We start from the raw sequence: 20,722 nt of genomic DNA, 5'->3' as shown, positions 1-20,722 counted from the left end.
TTTATAACAACCATCAAGGTAGGTTTAATTACCTAAGTTTTATAAATGAAGTTCAGAGAGATTAAAGCAATAAAGCCTACATCTCACAATTATTAAATAGCAACACCAAGATTCAAATTGAGCTCTTTGTTATATGGTGCTATAAAAGGGAGGGAGGAGTTACATTGGAAAACCTCTCTTAAAAAGCGTTTTTCAGAAATGTTGAGATTTAGTCTATTTGTTACTTAACTCCAAACATTTTCAGAATGCTTCATAGCTTAAAAGGATATCCCATTGTTATTACAATGATCAGTTATTCCTATAAATGATCACTGTCTTTGATTTTTTTAAAAAAATTGTTTCTGGGATTTTTCTAGAATTATCATGATATTCTATGAAAATGATATTTTCTGAAAACTGGGAACATTTTAAGTATTTAGCTTTATTTTTGTGTTGACTAAGTGTGAAATCAAAAAATATATTCACAGTACACTTCTTTGAATAGACAAAGCATAATTAATTACCTACTTCTCACTGAATTAAAGTTCATCAAAATAAATTATATGAATTACATTAACAGTAATTCATATAATTTATGAATTAAGAGCCTGTAAATCCCAAATACAGCAGGAATGCATCCCTAGTATCAGTCAGAAAGTCCTCAGATGCCACCTTAAAAATGCTTTCTAGTAGCCCACCACAGTGGTGCACACCTATAATCCCAGCAACTCAAGAGGCTCAGGCAGGATGACTACAAGCCTATTGTTTGAGGCCAGCCTCAGCAATTTAGCCAGACTCTCTCTCTAAAATGAGAAAGATCTGTGGTTGTAGCTCAGTTAGAATGTCCCTGGGTTCATCTCCAGTACTGGATAGAAAGAGGGGAAAATAAATATATATATACATACATACATACATACATACATACATACATAAGCAAGCCTCCTAGTTGTGAAGATGCCATATGCTGTAAGGCCCTAACTCTGGAAGGTGGCTGCCCAGTAACAGTGCCTTGTTATTCCTGAGCCGGCTCTGTTTGGAAAGCTGACCTCTCATTTACACCTTGGACTATGCCATCCCTGTCCTAATTATAAATAGGCCTGGTCTTCTCATCCTGGGACCCTCTCTTACTAGAGAGCAGTCATATTTGATGTTTCTACCTTTGCCTTTCTGGACATGGGTGTCAAAGAATTTTGGCACTAAGTTTTTTTTTACTCTCACTCTCTACTCAGATCTTGTACAAGCCACCCTGATTTGTTACTACCCAGCAGCCTCAGGGTTGAAGGTAACTGTCTCTCATAATATTCTAATTTCCAGGATGGAAAGAATAAACATAGCTTTCAGTGGGTACAATTTCAGTTAATAAAACACAAAAAGAAATAAAGGATAAGATAATTATTTTGATATGGACAATAATGTTCTTTCTCATGTCAATGATGAATAAAATAAGGCATATGAATAAATGAAAATTATCATAAACTTTAAACATCATCATTACTATTATTAAAGAAGTCTTGTTTGATTTATTGGCTTTTTTCTATTTTTCAACACCTTACAAAATTTCAAAGATAATCCATACTTAGAAAAATAACAAGCTGAAAGATGGGTAACTCAGATAACAATCCTAAAGATCAAGTTTATGCAACCTTATCACAATAAATTTAAGGCTGAAGTCAAAGCACAGTGAATTAATTTCTGGCCAAAAGAGGTTGCTGGGTCTATGGGAATTAGGTGAAGATACTTAAAGCTATTATGATGACTAGAGAAGTTTATTATCAAATGTTGCTCAGAAATATTGGGGGCTAATATGAATAAAAAATACTTTACATTTTACTTTCAAATTCATTTCTAAAATATTGGAACTATTATCTGAGAAAATTTAACAAATTTGCAATTGAGAAGATTACTCAAAATCCAGATTTCATCTTCCAGAATATAAAAGAGTTACCTGTTTTGAGAAAGAATTTTAGTGGCAGCAGTGTTTATAGCCTTGATTGTTTTGTAGCATTTCTATCAAAAGTAATATGACTAATGCCCAACAGTTAGTACCTCAGTCAGGGATAATACACTTACTGCTGGTATTCAATCCTCTGATGTCAGGTTCATTGAGGTTAATCTTTTTTTTATGATATCATATTCACACCATCTGGCAGCTCAATAAACAGTGTGCATAACAATGTGGTTTTTTTTAAAAATGGGGCTCTAGCTGCAAATGCTCTAGCTAAATTCATGTAACTTTTTTTTAATAAAAATTTTAATGTACATCTTTATTTTTAAAGTAATATATGCACATTATATAAAGTTCTAAAGTAATAAATCATGTCTTGGCAAAATAGAGGATTTAGTATCACTACTGATCTCACTATCTAGAACTAATCAGTTAACATCATGAGTCTACCAGCAGAAGATCCCCAACTTACAATGGTACAAATTATAAATTTTCAACTTTGCAATGGTGTAGAAATGATAACCATTCAGTAGAATCTATATTTTGAATGAACTTTGATTTTTTTCTCAGGATAGTAATATGTGGTGTGATACTCTGTCAAGATGCCTAACTATAGGCTAATGTAAGTGTTCTGAACATGTTGCAGGTATGATATGCTAAGCTATGAAATGAATTAATTGTATTTTTTAATTAATTGTATTTTGACTTAATGATATTTTCATCTTAGGATGGGCTTATCAGAATGTGATCCCACTGCAAATTAAAGGCCACTGTATGTGTGTTTGTGTGTCCACATATATCTTTTAAGATATACATATGGTCAATCAGCAAACTAATAATTAATACACTAGCATATATATGCATTCTATCTTTAAAAATATGTTTATATGCTGTGCATTATATGAATATACACATAAGTTGTGTCATATTTCAATATTATTTTACATCATTTTCTTTATTTAATAATATACCATAAGTATCATATTCTTTTGTGATGTTATGAAAACAAAAAAGGTGGCAAACTACTGATTCAAATAGACTAAAGAAACATAATAACCAAATGCATTGTGTGAAAGTTAACTAGATCTTTCATTTAAAAATTGGAGAGGGGCTGGACATCGTGGCACATGCTTGTAATTACAGTAACTCAGGAAGCTGAGGCAGGAGGATTGCAAGTTCAAGGGCAACCTCAGCAACTTAGCAAGACTGTCTCAAAATAAAAGGGATTGGGAATGTTGCTCAGTGACAAAGCATGCCTGGGTTCATATCTAGTACCACTAAAAAAAAAAAAAAAAGAAAAATAAGAGATGGGAGGTGTTCAGGAAATTCAAGACATTCAAATATATTCTTAATATTAATTTTTCTTAGGTATCGTAATGGTTTTAAGATTATATAGCAGAATGTTCTTACGCTGAGAAGATTTATGCTTAATTATTTAAGGATAAAGTATTATGATGTCTAAAACTTACTTTCAATGTTCAGAAAAAATGTGTGTATAGTATATATACATATAATATATATACATTAAATACATATGAGAGATACAAAACAAATGCAGCAAAAAGTTGAAACTTGGGGCTGGGGATGTGGTCAATTGGTAACGCGCTCGGCTGGCATGCACGGGGCACTGGGTTCGATCCTCAGTACCACATAAAAATAAATAAAATTGTGTCCACTGAAAACTAAAAAAATAAATATTAAAAAATTCTCTCTCTCTCTCCCCTTAAAAAAAAAACACAAGCTGCTAAAATTTTTTTAAAAATTAAATGAAGGGCTGGGAATGTGGCTCAGGGCTAGAGTACTTGCCTAGCATGTGTGAGGAACTGGGTTCGATCTTCAGCCCAACATTAAATAAATAAATAAACACACACACACACACACACAAACAAACATAATAAAGTCATTAAAAAAAATTAAATGGAGATAATAAAAACAAAGCAACTAGCCCAAACCTGTCCATCTCTGAAAGAGACACGAAGTCTTTAATAAGAAAGGTAAATTCCAAGGTAGAATTTCAAAGTGACTCTACTAAATATTATTAACAACAAAATATTAGTGCAGAAACAATAATGTGTGTTTGGTCTCACCAAAGACTAAAACAAGCTTATGTTTCAATGGATTAAAAATAAAACTCAAGAACACAAATACTCAACTATTTTATAGCAGGTCACAAGCAGTAATCTCTACTTTTCTTTTTGATGGAAAGATTTTCCGGTCTATTTCTCATAGCAAAAAGTCAGATTATATTTATCATTGCAAACTCACTCTAGAAAATCAAGCCATTCAGTGTTGCAGTCAAGGACTAGCTGTTCCCGGAGCTGATTCAGATGTCTGTAATTTTCTACAACAAAGGGAGAGTGAAAGCGGCTCACAGCCTTTGTGCTAGAAGAGGGGGAAAAACATAAATATGAAATCAAGGTTATAAGAATCAGCAATGCCATCACTTCAGAAAATTAAAGGAGTTATTTATTATTCACTGATGAACCTTGAAAGTAAATAGCTGTAAATAGAGAACATTCTTTAATTATTTTATGGTCCTAAACTACTGATTCCTAAGAATATGACCTTTTTCAGGAAGCTTTTTAAAATGTATTTCAAACTGTATGGCAAAGTCAGACTTTAGAATTTTTATTTCATAGGCAAAAAAAAAAAAGCTGTTTTTTTCTTTAAATAATACTGTGATAATGCTCACCTTAAAAAAAAAATGAGAAGCAAATACAGCAAAGTAAGGTGACAAAGGTTGAAGAACAGGAAAAGACTCTAGGCCAAGGTCTCCATCTTGCCACTGACCAACTATTGTGACTTTGGGCAAACAGAATGGACTTCTCTAAACATCACTTTCCTCAGCTGTAGAATGGGGACTGTAATAGTATCTACTTCATACTGTTGAGAGGGTGAAAGAGAATTGCTTAACAGAGTACCTAGTTGTGAGTACTCAACAAGTATTAGGTGGCTGCTACTGCAAGTGATGTCATCACTACTAGGATGATAGGTCTTCAAGCAGAAAAGATGAGGGTGAGCTCTGATCTTTGTTTGCTACCTCACTCCTGCAATACACTGCTCCAGTTATCTTTCATTTGTCATATTGCTCATTGGGTGTGGATCTTTCACTTTCAAAATCCAACTAATAATACTCTAATATGTCAATATGTCAAGACCTTGATGACCAGAAGAAAATGGCAATGAACTTTCCCCAAACCATTTTATTTGTTCATTCAATTTACCACTAAATGTTCACAAATGCTGACATTGATTTATGTTTTCCTTGTTGCTTTTAAATTACATCACCTAGACTTCTATGCAAACATTTATCATAGCCTTCTCTTCTGGCAAAATTCATTTACTGAGGCATTTCAGTTAGTGTTCTAGGTAGACTAACATGATTACAAGTAATGTCTCTTCATAAAACATATTGCCATTCATTAGCTGTAATACAGAGCAAAAGTAGATAAAGGAAAACAGGCCAACAAAGAAACAAAAATTCCCCCAAATCAGCAATACTCATATCTATAGTGCAGCTCTAATAACACAGGAAAAAAAGATGGTATCAGAGCTAAACAAACCCAGGCATGTGCCTTCAGCATCTATTGTTCTGGCAATGGATAATAAATAGTTTTCTTTTTTAATTAAAATAATTAATAATTATTCACATATCATGTCAAAATTTCCCTTCATCTTTAACCAAGATCCTTTATATGTTTACCCACTACTTGTTTCTCTAAAACTGTTTTAGGTAAATAAAAAAAATTTTCATCTCAGATTCATTCAAACTTATTAATAACAGCACTAACAAATAATCCAAAACGGATACTATTCACAGGAGTATACACTGCTCTAATACTATTTTAAGTGAGTCCCCTCTGGAAGATTAATGCTAACCAAGGAGAAAAGACAGAATCTCAATGTGGTTCTCTAATTTTGTTTTTGATTCTTTTATATCATCGATTCATGATATAAATATAAGCTACAAAAAGAAGATGTAAAGAACTATTATAACTATGTGCCAAGGAAAGCATTAAGAATAAAGAAATGTGAAGTTCAGTGAGGTAGAAAATGAAATTTCAGCTTCTAAAAAGAAATGTCAGGCACAGATTCATCAAGAAGTTCAAGCAACCAAATTAATCTTACAATTGAAGGTTCTGCAACCTTTTTTCCTTGTGTACAATAACCTACAAGAATAAAATGGAAACTTACAAAAAAAAAGGAAAACAAAGATATACCTTTGAAAAATATTTTTAAATCAATGATAAAAATTGCTACAATTATCTCTTTGGTTAAAAATTTCATAGGAATATCCAAGGGAGAAACTTGCTTTTATTCTCAAGATTGTCGCTATTAACAGTCTGGTAGCAAAGAGGTATACAGACGTCATTATAACTCAAGGTATAAAAAAAAAAAATTGCTTTTAAACCTACCTTCCAACCTTAACCCAATCAGCTGGTATACAAGATATTGCAGAATTCTTTATTTCAATCATAAACTAAAATAAATACAAATGAATAGTTAGATGTTTGAATAAGTACCAATTACGTATTTTTAAAGCTTCCTCAAAACTGTGGTATAATAGGTTTAATAAATATTTTTCTAAATATTTGAAATAAATCCAGTATTGTTCTTGGGAAAGTTTATATATGTGTCACTACAATAAAATCTGACTAATTATGATAAAGTACAATTTGTATTGAGCAAAGAGTTTATAATAAAGGTGTAACTTGGAGTTTTAATGTTTATAATAGTGTTGTATGCATACTATGAATGGTAATTTTTCATGAATAACATCTTTCATTTATTAGTATTCACTTAAGAATTCTATTACTCAGGTAAGATTCAATTTGTAAGTATATAAAATTTTTAAATATTCAATTATTAGGTGTTAACACTATTTTGAGAAATGATTCCTCCCCTATTCTGAACAGAAGAGGATTTTTCCCCCCAATAGTTTCTACTGAAGAAACCCAAATCCTCTAAAAGCATCCTTTTAAAAAACCTTGGCTTCAGCCGGGCATGGTAGCACATACCTGTAATCCCAGCGGCTTGGTAAGCTAAGGCAGAAGGATCCCAAGTTCAAAGTTAACCTCAGCAAAAGCGAGGCACTAAGCAACTCATTGAGACCCTGTCTCTAAATAAAATAGAAAATAGGGCTGGGGTTGTGGCTCAGTGGGCAAGTGTCCCTGAGTTCAATCCCCAGATCCCCAGTACTCAAAAAAAAAAAAAAAATTCCTTGACTCCTCCAACTATTGAAAGAAGATATTTCTTCCTATATAAGAGTTTATGTTTTCACATAGGAATCCTATCTTTATAGCTTCCACAGATAAGCAAGCATCTCTGAAACCAGCCATAAAGCAAGCTTTTCTATCATATCTTTCATGTTTAGCATTAGTTACAAGTCACCTCGTCTCAGTGTCCTTTAATTCTTGAGGGGAAAAAAATTTTAGTATTTACATAAATTTTTTAAAAATATCTTTTCATGACAATGAATCACAGAGCTCTGTGGCCATCATTTATTTTGAGGTGACTATGGGAACTTTTTTCACATTTAACAGTTTTATGATATGCATGTAACTTCATGTATTTATGATATTCATAATATTACTACTATCTACCTGGTTAAGAGTTTATTTTCCCATTAATAAAAACACAATAGTTTGTACAGTAATTATAATAGAAATTAATGGCTAATTTTAAAGAGTTTTGATCCTTAGCAAAATTTTTGGGGATGTCTTCTTGTACAGAAATAAATTAATATGCAGTTTCAAATCTGCCACACTGAGTTATACAGTTAAGAGTGATGATTACCTCTACACAGGGAAGAGGGGTGGGAGGGAAAGGGAGGAAAAAAGGGAATTGCACGGATGGTGGAAGGAGACCCTCAATGTTTTACAAAATACATGTATAAAGATGTGAGGGGGAAAAAAAAAGAATAATGTTACCCTAGATTAGGTAGAGAGAAGTGATAGGAGGACAGGGGAGGGCTGGGGAGATAGGAAGGATAGTAGAATGAAACAGACATTATTATTACTGTGTATATATATGTAAATGCATGACCAATGTGATTGTGCAACCTGTATACTCAGAAAAATGAGATATTATATCCCATCTCATTCAAATGTATGATATATCAAGGTCATTATATTGTCATGTGTAACTAATTAAAAAATAAAAATTAAAAAAAGAGTAAAGACTCCTTAATAAGCCCTGTGACTACAAAAAGTAACTGTAGAAGGGCTGAAGTTGTGGATCAGTGGTAGAGCACTTGCCTAGCATGTGTGAGGCGCTGGGTTTGATACTCAGCACCACATAAAAAAATAAAAATAAAGGTCCACTGTCAACAACAACAAAATTTTAAAAAGTAACTGAAGAAAACAGCCACAAAATAAATATAATTAATAGGAAAGATAAGATCACTTTTAAACTACATTAAATTTTGCTATTTTAACATGCTCTATGAGAAGACACATTCGCCCTTCCTTCCTTCCTTCCTTCCTTCCTTCCTTCCTTCCTTCTTTCCTTCTTTCCTTTTCTTGGTACTGGGGATTGAACTCAGGGCCACTTGACCACTGAACCACATCCCCAGCTCAATTTTTTTGTATTTTATTTAGAGACAGGGTCTCAATGAGTTGATTAGTACCTCGCTAAATTGCTGAGGCTGGCTTTGAACTCACGATCCTCCTGCCTCTGCCTCCCAAGCTGCTGGGATTACAGGTGTGTGCCACCATGCCTTTCTTTTTTTTCCTCCTTTTATTTGCCTATTTTTATTAGTGTGTTATAATGATATATAATGATGGGGCTCATTGTTACACTTTGGCATTTTTATACAGAAATTCTATCTCACCCAAATCAGAATGGCAATTATCAAGAATATAAGTAATAATAAATGTTGGCAAGGATATAGGGGGAAAGATTCACTTATACATTGCCGGTGGGCCTGCAAATTGGTGCAACCACTATGGAAAGCAGTATGAACATTTCTTAGAAAACTTGGAACAGAACCATCACTTGACCCAGTTATCCCACTCCTAGGTTTATAATCAAAGAATTAAAATCAGCATACTACAGTGATGTAGCCACTTCAACATTTATAGCAGCCCAATTCACAATAGTCAACCTATGGAACCAACCGAGGTGCCCATCAACATGGTGAGTGAACAGAGAAAATATAACATATAACAATGGAATATTACAAAGCAATAAAAAAGAATGAAATAATGGCATTTGCCAATAAATGGATGGAACTGGAGACTATCATGCTAACTAAAATAAGCTAGTCCCAAAAAACCAAAGGCAGAATGTTGTCTCTGATATGTAGATGCTAACCCACAACAAGATTAGGGGAATATTAAAAGTTCATTGGACTAGACAAAGGGGAATTAAAGGAAGAAAGGAAAGATGGGACCAGAAAAGATAGTAGAATGAACTGGACATATCTTTCCTATCCTTATATATGAATACATGGACAATGTAACTCCACATCATATCAAACCACAATAACAGGATCCTAATTGGGATGAGTTATACTTATTCTATGTATGTATAATATGTCAAAGTACACTCTACTGTCATGCATATCTAGAAAGAACAAATAAAAAGATAAAAAATAAAGTTGTACAGTAATTTCCAATATGCAAAGTGCTACTATATATAATTTAATAATATATAAAATATTATATATATAATGTATTTTATATATAAAATATATACTATATATAATTTAATAATAACAGAATAAATGTTCATTTTTATTAATTAAAAAAAATCTGGGAAGAACAGTGCCAAAGGCAAATAGCAAAATTTTCTTTTTCAAAAAATTTATTTATTTTGCATTACAATTCTTAATACACCATTATACAATAATTTATCATATCTCTGATTATATATTAGGTATGTTGACACCAAATTCACATCTTCATACATGTATTTTGTATAATGATGAGGGTCTCCTTTCACCATCCATGCTATTCCCCTTCTCCCTTCCTTTCCCTCCTGCAAATAGCAAAATTGAGAAACACACTGGATCACTGATATTTGGGAAGGAAACATTCAGATCCATACTGAGAGATTCACAGGAGTCACTGCCTAAGAAATGTTGGAAATTCTGAAGTTAATAAAAACCAACAGCACCTTTGGAATAGTTGGATCACAACTGTTCAGTGTGTGAATATCACAGGTCTATTCTAGGGGCCACCATCACCTCAGAAAGCCACCACTTAAACAGTCCATACTGGATGGAAAATAGAGTGAGAGCAAGGAAAGCCCAAACGGACCTCTCATCTGTTAAGCCCCTGTGGTCACATGCTGCTCTCACATTATTCCCATATCCTTGGATTTTCTGTCCAAGTTCTTTTTCAAAGTTGTCATCCACTTGGCTTTTTTCCTCGTCTGTGTTAACTATAGAATAGAACAATTCTTTCTAGCTATTTCCTTTTTCAGGAATTCTAAGAATAAGCAGGCAGGCCTTTGTTTAAGACTTACTGCTAAAAAAAAGAAAATGAACATTGGAAAACGGCACATGTTCCAGAAACCTTAAAAAGTTCTCATAGCAACTTCCCCTGCACTACAGCTCCTGACTGTGTTTCTTATATGTAAATGAGAAAAGTCAGCCTGGATTCATTCTAGCAATCTCTCACATTCTTCTCCCTTGGCCCCAATTCTGTCTTGGTTTAATGACAAGTGTTTCTCAAACCACAGCCTGTGGTATCACCGGCCTAACATCATTGCTAGGTTTGCTGAAATTCTTAACTCACTCCAGAATCTGCTTGTTTCTCCAAAACCACAGTTAACCCTCTCCTTCCCTCTCTGCTTTTTTCTCACACTCTTAAGAATTTTCAATTTTTTTTATTTAGAAGATTAAAAAGAGAATGTTTTCCATATTTTAAACCTACTAAACAGATATTTCAATGTGTTGCATGCTCTGAATTAATAAACATTTTCCTGAAAGTTATTTCCAATGCCAGATGTGATGGCTCATGCCTATATTTCCAGTGACTTGGGAGGCTGAGGAAAGAGGATTAAAAAGTCGAGGTCAGCCTCAGCAATTCAGAGAGGGCCTAAGCAACTTAGTGGCAAAAGCTATATGCATGTAAATTGTCAGATGGAACGGAAGGATATAAAATAAGAAGCATACATATAAATAAAGTAAGTTTTCCTCCCTGCCTCTCTCAGAATTATATAAGCATATTTGATGGTCTGGTCTTAATCTTCTAATAATCTCTAAATTTGCCAATTCTTTTAATCCATTTTTAAACAAAATTTGTAACAATTCTAAATATTTAGAATTCATCTGGTATTTGAACAGAATCATTATTTCTCAAAAAATTTACAAATAGTACTTCATTAATATATCAATAAAATTTTAGAGTAAACTATTAAAAAACACACAAAAATTTATCCCATTGTTCATAACTAAAAAATTTCCTTCCTCAAATTCATCACCTTGACTAAAGGCATAAAGAATAAATAAATTCTCTTCCTTCCGAATCATTTGTAATACAAATACTTGATCTCCATGCTGTATTTTTCCTTAAACTTCAATGCTGCACTCATAATGAATATCCAATCTACTATCTCTTATAAATTCTTGAGATTTTTCTCCCATGTTTACTTAAAAATTGTCAACTGAATCCAGGCCATCATCCCAAGACTGAAGTTTTATCTTAGTTTGAATAATACAGATTCTATATGTCTTAATTTTATCAAATAATATCTCAGGTATTAATAATTCCTTGGGTTAACATTTTTGAGTGAAACAAAATAATAACATGATAGCTGAAGCCAGGCAGACCTGGGCTGAAACTGACCTTCTGCTCTTAGGTAACATACTTACCTACCTCATGGTTCTTTCCAGTAAAACTAGAATAACCCTTTTACTTTTCCTGTTGTTATAAGAATTAAGTAAGATAATACATGTAAAACACTTGCTACACTCAAGATTTTAACAAATGTTTGATAAATGGCAACTATATTACTATTATTGTCAACACATTAAAACTTAGTAGTAATATTTTATGATTAGAAAGCACTTTGATGTATTTTAACTTAATTGATCTTCACACTAGTCTCAAGGCACAGTTGACTCTTCCATGGTCAAGGAGCATGTAACTGGTAGAACTGGCACTTACACTTGGCTTTCCCACTGTAATACCAAGAAGCCACTCTGCTACTTTATATCCTCTATTAACATTATTAAAGCAATTGTGATCATCTGATTTTCACCAAAGAGGCAGAAGAGTAATCCTTGCGTTATTTTTACTTTAGAAGGTCATGATTGAATAATACAACCAAGAGACACAATTCAATATTTGGTGTTTTCCTGTTTGAAAACACCAAATATTTCCTTAATAGACTCCTATAGTGCAAGAATTGAAACCAAGAATCAATAAATGGGATGGACTCAAACTAAAAAGTTTCTTCTCAGCAAAATAAACAATCTGTGAGGTAAATAGAGAGCCTACATCCTGGGAGCAAATTTTTACCCCTCACACATCAGATAGAGCACTAATCTCTAGGGTATATAAAGAACTCAAAAAGTTAAACACCAAAAAAGCCCAAATAACCCAATCAATAAATGGGCCAAGGACATGAACAGACTCTTCTCAGAAGAGGATATACAATCAATCAAAAAACATGAAAAAATGCTCATCATCTCTACCAATTAGAGAAATGCAAATCAAAACTACTCTAACATATCATTTCACTCCAGTCAGAATGGCAACTATTATGAAGACAAACAACAGTAAGAATTGGCAAGGATGTGGGGAAAAAGGTACACTCATACACTGCTGGTGAGACTGCAAATTGATGCAGCCAATATGGAAAGCAGTATGGAAATTCCTTCAAAAACTGGGAATGGAGCCACCATTTGACCCAGATATCCCTCTCCTTGGTCTATACCCAAAGGACTAAAAAACAGCATACTACAGGGACACAGCCACATCAATGTTTATAGCAGCACAACTCACAATAGCTAAACTGTGGAACCAACCTAGATGCCCTTCAATAGATGGATAAAAAAAAAAGTGGCATATATACACAATGGAATATTACTCAGCAATAAAAGAGAATAAAATCATGACTTTTGAAGGTAAATGGTTGGAGCTGGAAAAGATAATGCTAACTGAAGTTAGCCAATCCCCCCCCCCCCGCAAAAAAATGCTGAATGTTTTTTCTGATATAAGTGTTGAGAGCCACAGCCAAAGGGGCCCCAGCAAACTTTCAGACTACCAGCTGATGATTGGCTCACAGCGGCCCCAGCAACTTCTAGCTGAATGGCTCCTCTGTGGTGATGCTCATTGGGCTGTTTCCCTGCCCTTTCAGACTACGGAGCTGCTCACTGGGGGACCTTTTTTTGGCTCCGCCCATGCAACCCAGCAAATCGGCCTCAAGAGCAGGAGGAGTGGGGGACAGGCTTGTGGGAAGCCGGTGGTGGCAGTTGGGCTCTGAAGGTTTTTCCTAAGGAGCTGTTTTGTTTGGCTGTGTGGTTCTAAAAATAAAGTTCGTTTCTTTTGACAAGTGGCTCCTGAATTGTGCCCAGCCAGACTGCGGCATTTGGTGGGGGGCCACACGGGGAACAACTGAAGGTAAGTGATAAGGTAAACTGCTCGCCCCTGAGGGCAGGGCGAGAGGATGGGTAGCCATTTCAAGATTCTTTTGTTTTGCTTCACTTTTGTTTTAAGTTGCCTGTCCCTGGAGATGAGTGAGACAGAAGAAAAATCACTCACATCTGAGGAAAAACTATTTGCGTCTAAGGAACAGATAGAGAGAAAGGACGGATGGACATTTCAGGAGGATAGAAAGGCTATAATGATTTTTTGTTGTTCCATTTTTATTTCATTCTGTTTCGGTTTTGTTTGGTGTTATCTTGTTGGGTTGTATTATAGTGGAAATATGGGATCAGAAATTAGTAAAAAACAAACCAAAAGAGTGTTAAGTAAATTGTTAGAGGAAGGAGGCATCCCAGTAAAATCAAGAGCAGTCAGGGCATACGTTGATACAATACAAAAATGTAGCCCATGGCTTTTTAAGGAGGAGTTGTTAAATATATCACAATGAAACCATCATGGTGAAGATTTAAAAAGAATAGAAAAGAAAAGCCCAGGGACTCTGCCAGTTGGTACATTACCATTGTGGACGTTCGTATCTTGTTTGCTTAGTCCAAAGCCTTCAGTTCAGACAATGGTAGAGAAAGGAGAAGACATATTGATTCAAGTAAAAGAGAAGGTCTTTCAAGTTAGTCAGACAGAGGAAAACATTCAAGTAAAAGAGAAGGTCTCTTGAACTAGTCAGACAGAGGAAGAAAGTTTAGAGCAGAAAAAGTCATCAGGGGAAAAGTTACAACAGGAGACTGCTACTAACACCTTCCAATCACCAGAGGGTGTAAGTGTCCAACCAACAGCGCCACCTCTACAGGAGACTGCTACTAACATCTTTCTATCACCAGAGGACGTAAGTGTCCAACTAACAAGGCCACCTCCATATGCTGGGAGGCCCCCAACCCCCGCAGTTGATAGTTGGGATCCTGAGACAAGATCTCAAATATTAACATGCCCTGTATTTGAGGCAGGAGGGCAGCAAATTCACCATGCTTTAAATTTCAAAACAGTGAAGCAGCTAAAAGAGGCTGTAACAACTTATGGTCCTCAAGCACCCTTCACTGTAAGCTTGGTCGAATCCATTACCAACTTGAACATGACGCCAGCAGATTGGGCTAATATGTGTAAAGCTGCACTAAATGGAGGACAATACCTGTTATGGAAGGTTGCCAATGAGGAATTTTGCAAGGAGACGGCTAGCTGAAATGCAGCAGCTGGTTATCCTCAGAGAAATCTAGATATGTTGTTAGGAAAGAGATCTTATGAGGATCAGCAGTAACAAATTGTATATGATCCTGGCGTATATACGCACAAATTGCTGCAGAGGTGGTTAGGGCATGGAAGACTTTACAAGGACATGGAGGTTTACAAGGTCAATTATCTAAGGTAATACAAGGAGCTAATGAATCTTACGCTAAATTTGTAGATAGGCTTATTCAAACAGCTACCAGAGTTTTTGGGAATATAGAACAAGCAATGCCATTAATAAAACAACTAGCTTATGAGCAAGCGAATCGTTGGTGCAGAGAAGTCATTAGACCATGGAAACATGAAGATTTAAACACATATATTAAATTATGTAGAGACATTAATGAACAAGAGCAAGTTGTGGCAGCCGCAGTAAAACAGGCTTTAGATGCCAGAGACATTAATGAACAAGGGCAAGTCGTGGCAGCTGCAGTAAAACAGGCTTTAGATGCCAGGCCAAGAACATGCTACAATTGTGAACAAACAGGACATTTTAAAAGGAATTGCCCCAAAGGAGGAGGGTTTAACAAAACTAGGTATCAAAGGAGTATAATACCGGGTATTTGCCCACGATGCCGTACAGGGAGACATTGGGCTAATGAATGCCGTTCTCAAACCACCATAGAGTGTAGTCCATTATCGAAAAATGAACAAGGACCAGGTGTTTATCCATGATATCGTGGAGAAAGATATCGGGCTCCATTGCCAAAAAATGGACAGGGGGGCCCAATGCTCCAGGGCCCAAAACCACAAATATGCGGAGCACTGGAGGAACCCAGCAACCCCATCAGGGTAGTGCCCAGGACACACTGCCTCTGGTTTGTCTGATCCCTCATCAGACAAACCAGAGGGAGCGCAGGGTTAGACATCTGTGCCTCCGCAAAAGCAGTACTAACTCCAGAGATGGGAGTTCAAATCATTCCCATGGGGGTAAAAGGACCTCTTCCCAAAGGAACAATAGGCTTATTATTGGGACGCAGCTCTTCTACTCTAAAAGGACTTATGATAAGTCCTGGGATAATTGATCCCGATTATGAAGGTGAAAATAAAAATTATAGCCAGTATCTCCAAAGGGTATATCAGTAATTTCATCAGGAGATAGAATAGCACAGTTACTAATAATACCCAGCCTACATGATAAATTTTCCAGTTGTACTGTAGAAAGAGGTTCCAAGAGATTAGGCTCCACAGGTGTAGATTGGGCTATGTTTTCTTTAAATTTAGATTCTCGCCCCATGCTAAAACTAAATATTCAAGGACATGAATTTAATGGGCTACTGGACACAGGTGCAGACCTTAGCATCATCTCTCATCAAGAATGGCCAAAACACTGGCCATTACAACAAGCCACTCAAACTCTTCGAGGCCTAGGAGTGGCGACTAATCCCCATAGAAGTGCAATGGTATTAGATTGGAGGGATCCTGAAGGATGTGAAGGAACTATACATCCATATGTATTGGATCATCTTCCAGTAAATTTATGGGGACAAGATGTCCTAGATCAATTAGGTTTGACATTAACAAATAACATCAACCAAAATGCACCCACTATTATGACTAGACAAGGTTTTAGGAAAGGAAAAAGATTAGAAAAACAAGAACAAGGTATAGCAGCACCAATACAAATAGATCAAGGAATGGACAGACATGGGTTAAATTTTCAGAAAGGGCCACTGAGACAATAAAAATTACATGGAAATCAGAAAGACCCCTGACTAAAGAAAAGATACAAGCAGCCCATGACCTGGTCAAACAACAATTAGCGGAAGGATATATACAACCTTCTGTATCTCTCCATAATACTCCCATTTTTGTCATCAAAAAGAAATCTGGTAAATAAAGATTATTGCAATATTTAAGAGCCATTAATAATGAGATGGTTATTATGGAACCTGCTCAATCGGGGATTTCTCAATTGTCTGCTTTGCCAAAAACTTGGTATGTTTTAGTGATAGATATTAAAGATTGTTTTTTTTTAATTCCAATTCATCCTGAGGATAGTCCACATTTTGTATTTAATATCCCTGCACTGAATCATGAAGGTCCTGATCAGAGATATGAGTGGAAAGTACTCCCTCAAGGGATGGCTAACAGCCCAACTATGTGTCAAATTTATGTTAACAAAGTAATCCAGCCACTTAGAAATCAAAATCCTGAACTACAAATATTTCACTATATGGATGTTTTATTAGCACACAAAGATAAAAACACATTGATAGAATGTTATGCCATACTTACAAACTTATTAAAAAATTATAATCTAGAGATAACAATAGATAAAGTACAATTAAATTTTCCAATTAATTATTTAGGAGTTCTATTATCCTCAACCATGGTCCGTCCACCAAAAATTCAAATACGAGTAGATCAACTCAAATCACTTAATGACTTTCAAAAGTTATTAGGAGACATAAATTGGATAAGGCCTTATCTAGGTATACCAACAGGAGAGTTGGAACCTTTATTTGATATCCTAAAAGGTCCATGAGATCCAAATTCACCCCGAATGTTAACGCCTGAAGCAAGAAAGGCATTAAAAATCATTGAAACATATATGGAAAATATGCATTTGGATAGAATTGATATAAGTTTGCCTTTATTATTTATTGTACTACCAACAAAAAATATCCCTACAGGAGTATTTTGGCAAGAAGGTCCATTATTATGGATACATTATGGATAATTTATCTTATTCTGCTAACACTATTCTTACTAGGTATCCTGAGGCTGTAGGACAATTAATACTCAAAGGAATAAAAGCAGCAAAGGGAGTGTTTGGAATTTCTCCCAATAAAATTATTACTCCATATACTATGAATCAAATTGATGCGTTAGCTAATGAGTTAAATACTTGGGCAATAATCATGTGCAAATCTAATGTTTCATTTGATAACCACTTACCATCTAATCCTTTTTTGTCTTTTTGGTCATCGCATCCTGTAATTTTTCCAAAAATGACAAGAAAAACACCTATCATGAATGCTCCAAATATATTCACTGATGAGTCAAATAATGGTACAGCAGCAATAGTTACACCTGATCAAACTTTTACATTTTTAGTACTCAAACAGTCAGCTCAAAAGGTAGAGCTTAATGCAGTATTACAAGCTTTTGTGATATTTAAAGATTCTGTATTTAATTTATTTTCCCATAGTCAGCATATAGTTAATGCTATAGTATCCCTTGAAGATGCTGGTAGGATTTCCCCTTCCTCTACTGTTTTCTCTTTGCTTTCCACTATACAAAGTCTAATCTGGAACAGAAAAGATCCATTCTTTATAGGACATATCAGGGCACATACAGGATTGCTTGGAGCCCTTAGTTTGGGCAATGATTTAGCAGATAAAACTACACATGACATACATATTTTCTCTACATTAGAAGAAGCTACAAATTTTCATAAAAAGTTCCATGTCAATGCTAATACTTTACAAAAGCGTTTTAAAATAACTAAGGAACAAGCTAGACAAATAATAAAACAATGTCAAAATTGTGTGACCTTCTTACCACAAGTTAATCTTGGAGTCAATCCTAGAGGATTGATACCTAACCATATTTGGCAGATGAACATCACACACTTGCCAGAATTTGGAAAATTAAAATATTTGCATGTTACAGTTGATACTTCTTCTGGATTTTTGATGGGCTCCCTTCATGCTGGAGAAAAAACTAAAGATGTTATAGCTCATTGCTTACAAAATTTTACCACTGTAGGCATTCCAAAACAGTTAAAAACAGATAATGCCCCTGGTTATACTTCTACCTCTTTTAAACAATTTTGTTCAACATTTGGCATTACTCATATAACAGGAATCCCATACAATCCACAGGGACAAGGCATAGTTGAAAGAGCTCATCAAACTATTAAAATGTACTTATTAAAGCAAAAAGAAGGAATTGGGAAGGGGTATATATTCCTCAAAGATAAACTTAAAATAACCCTTTTTACTCTAAACTTTTTAAATTTGGATTCATCAGGACTTAGTGCTGCGGAAAGGCATATGTGTCCAAAAAATGTACATAAACCCAAGGTACTTTGGAAGGATATTCTAACAGGACAATGGAAAGGTCCTGACCCAGTAATTGTCTGGAGTAGGGGGTCTGTTTGTGTGTTTCCACAGGGAGAACAGCAGCCGATTTGGATTCCAGAAAGATTAACTAAAGCGATTTCTACAGATCAAAAAGAAGATGATTTGGCTCAAATCCATAACAGCTGATATCCAGAACTCCAGTTTGGCTACCCTTACATCTGCGACAGAACCAGGATGCTTTTTTCAATATCTATTTTATTATTGTCCTTTCCCACATCATAAAGTTCTATTTTTTTTTTTTTTGAGCTCATACGGACCTAGGTTAATGTTTTGCTGATCAGTTCTATTTTTTGACTACAGAGTTTTTAAACATTGCAATGGAGATTTCACCTGTAAAAAGTTATAAGGCCTTTACTATTATGTGTTGTGTGCACACTTGTGTTTTATGTTGTATGTTTGTATGTACATATGTCCATATATCATATATGATGACCGCTCATGAAAAAATGGATCCAAATATTTTTTTTTATTCATGTGATTTAAATGGTTTAATTTAAATTGGGTAAACAACTGTTGAGGATTGTTTTAATATGTGAACAAAAAGGGAGGTTAACAGATCCGTTTGTTTACTTTCACCTTTCCTTTTCATTATATTTAATAATTCTCTTCAAGATAATGTAAATTGTTAAGAAAATAGTTTTCTTTTAGTGTCTTCTGGAATGTTACATAATTTTTTCTTTAGCCATTATTGTCAGAATTCCTATCTTCATCCCAGTGCCAGTGAAGACAATGTAAATTGTTAAGAAAATTGTTTTTTTTTAGTGCCTTTTGGAATGTTAATTTTTTCTTTAGCCATTATTGCCAGAATTCCTATCTTCATCCCAGTGCCGGTGAAGACAAAGATAAAACCAATCTACAGCTTCTGCAATAGCCATTACTGAACTGCTTGCAGAACTTGCCTGGACTATGTATCACTTGTATGCACTGTGAACTCACCTGTATGCATTGTGAACTATCTGTTGGTGCAGTGACTTGTGGTAGTGTTGGGGTATTTTTGCTGATGATGTCATCGGTGGTACAATTTTTCCAAAAGGAGCCATCAATTGGCTTGGTGTATCTTCCTCCCTTCTGCTTGTCATGATCGTTCAGCTAAAATTTGGGGGCCAACAGAGGTGAGGCAAAGAACCTCACCCCCCTGCTGGTACAAAGACCTTTCCACAGGCGTGGCTATATACTGGACCGGTAGTCAGTGATGGGTAAGATCCAATTGCAATGGTACCAACCTAAGACAGGAGGCTGACGCCTTGAGGTCAGCTCATCTGATACCGGGTAAGAACCATATGTACTACTGGACAACCTAAGGCAGGCACAGTCCCTAAGCCACATGCTTGTTGTTTAAACAGAGAGGGGGAGATGTTGAGAGCCACAGCCGAAGGGGCCCCAGCAAACTTTCAGACTGCCAGCTGATGATTGGCTCACAGCGGCCACAGCAACTTCTAGCTGATTGGCTCCTCTGCGGTGATGCTCTCTGGGCTGTTTCCCCGCACTTTCAGACTTCGGAGCTGCTCATTGGGGAACTTTTTTTGGCTCCGCCCACACAACCCAGCCAATCGGCCTCAAGAGCAGGAGGAGTGGGGGAGGTTGAGAGGCTTGTGGGAAGCCGGTGGTGGCAGTTGGGCTCTGAAGGTTTTTCCTGAGGAGCTGTTTTGTTTGGTGTGGTGGTTCTAAAAATAAAGTTCGTTTCTTTTGACAAGTGGCTCCTGAATTGTGCATATAAGGAAGCTGATTCATAGTGGGGTAGGGAGTGGGAGCATGGGAGGAATAGACAAACTCTAGATAGGAAAAGGGGTGGGAGGTGAAGAGAGGAAGCATGGGATTAGAAATGATGGTGGAATGTGATGAACATCATTATCCAAAGTACAAGTATGAAGACA

At 35.5% G+C, this 20,722-nt stretch overlaps 1 protein-coding gene across 5 annotated transcripts in view; it reads right to left on the bottom strand.

Moving 5' to 3' along the window:
• Msh3 (mutS homolog 3) overlaps window positions 1–20,722 on the bottom strand; it is a 191,776-nt gene that overhangs the window by 63,674 nt on the left and 107,380 nt on the right. For all 5 annotated transcript variants that reach the window (XM_078044414.1, XM_078044417.1, XM_078044423.1 and 2 more), the window contains exons 16-17: window positions 6,340–6,404; window positions 4,190–4,306 (exon numbers count right to left, since the gene is read on the bottom strand). In XM_078044414.1, coding sequence (XP_077900540.1) covers window positions 4,190–4,306; window positions 6,340–6,404 — 182 coding nt within the window. The remainder of the gene's footprint in view (window positions 1–4,189; window positions 4,307–6,339; window positions 6,405–20,722) is intronic.

The sequence above is a fragment of the Ictidomys tridecemlineatus genome, chromosome 1, assembly GCF_052094955.1.
Source record: "Ictidomys tridecemlineatus isolate mIctTri1 chromosome 1, mIctTri1.hap1, whole genome shotgun sequence".
Taxonomy (NCBI): domain Eukaryota; kingdom Metazoa; phylum Chordata; class Mammalia; order Rodentia; family Sciuridae; genus Ictidomys; species Ictidomys tridecemlineatus.
The sequence above is the reverse complement of the archived record's forward strand: the minus strand, read 5'-3'. Positions and strand labels throughout refer to the sequence as shown.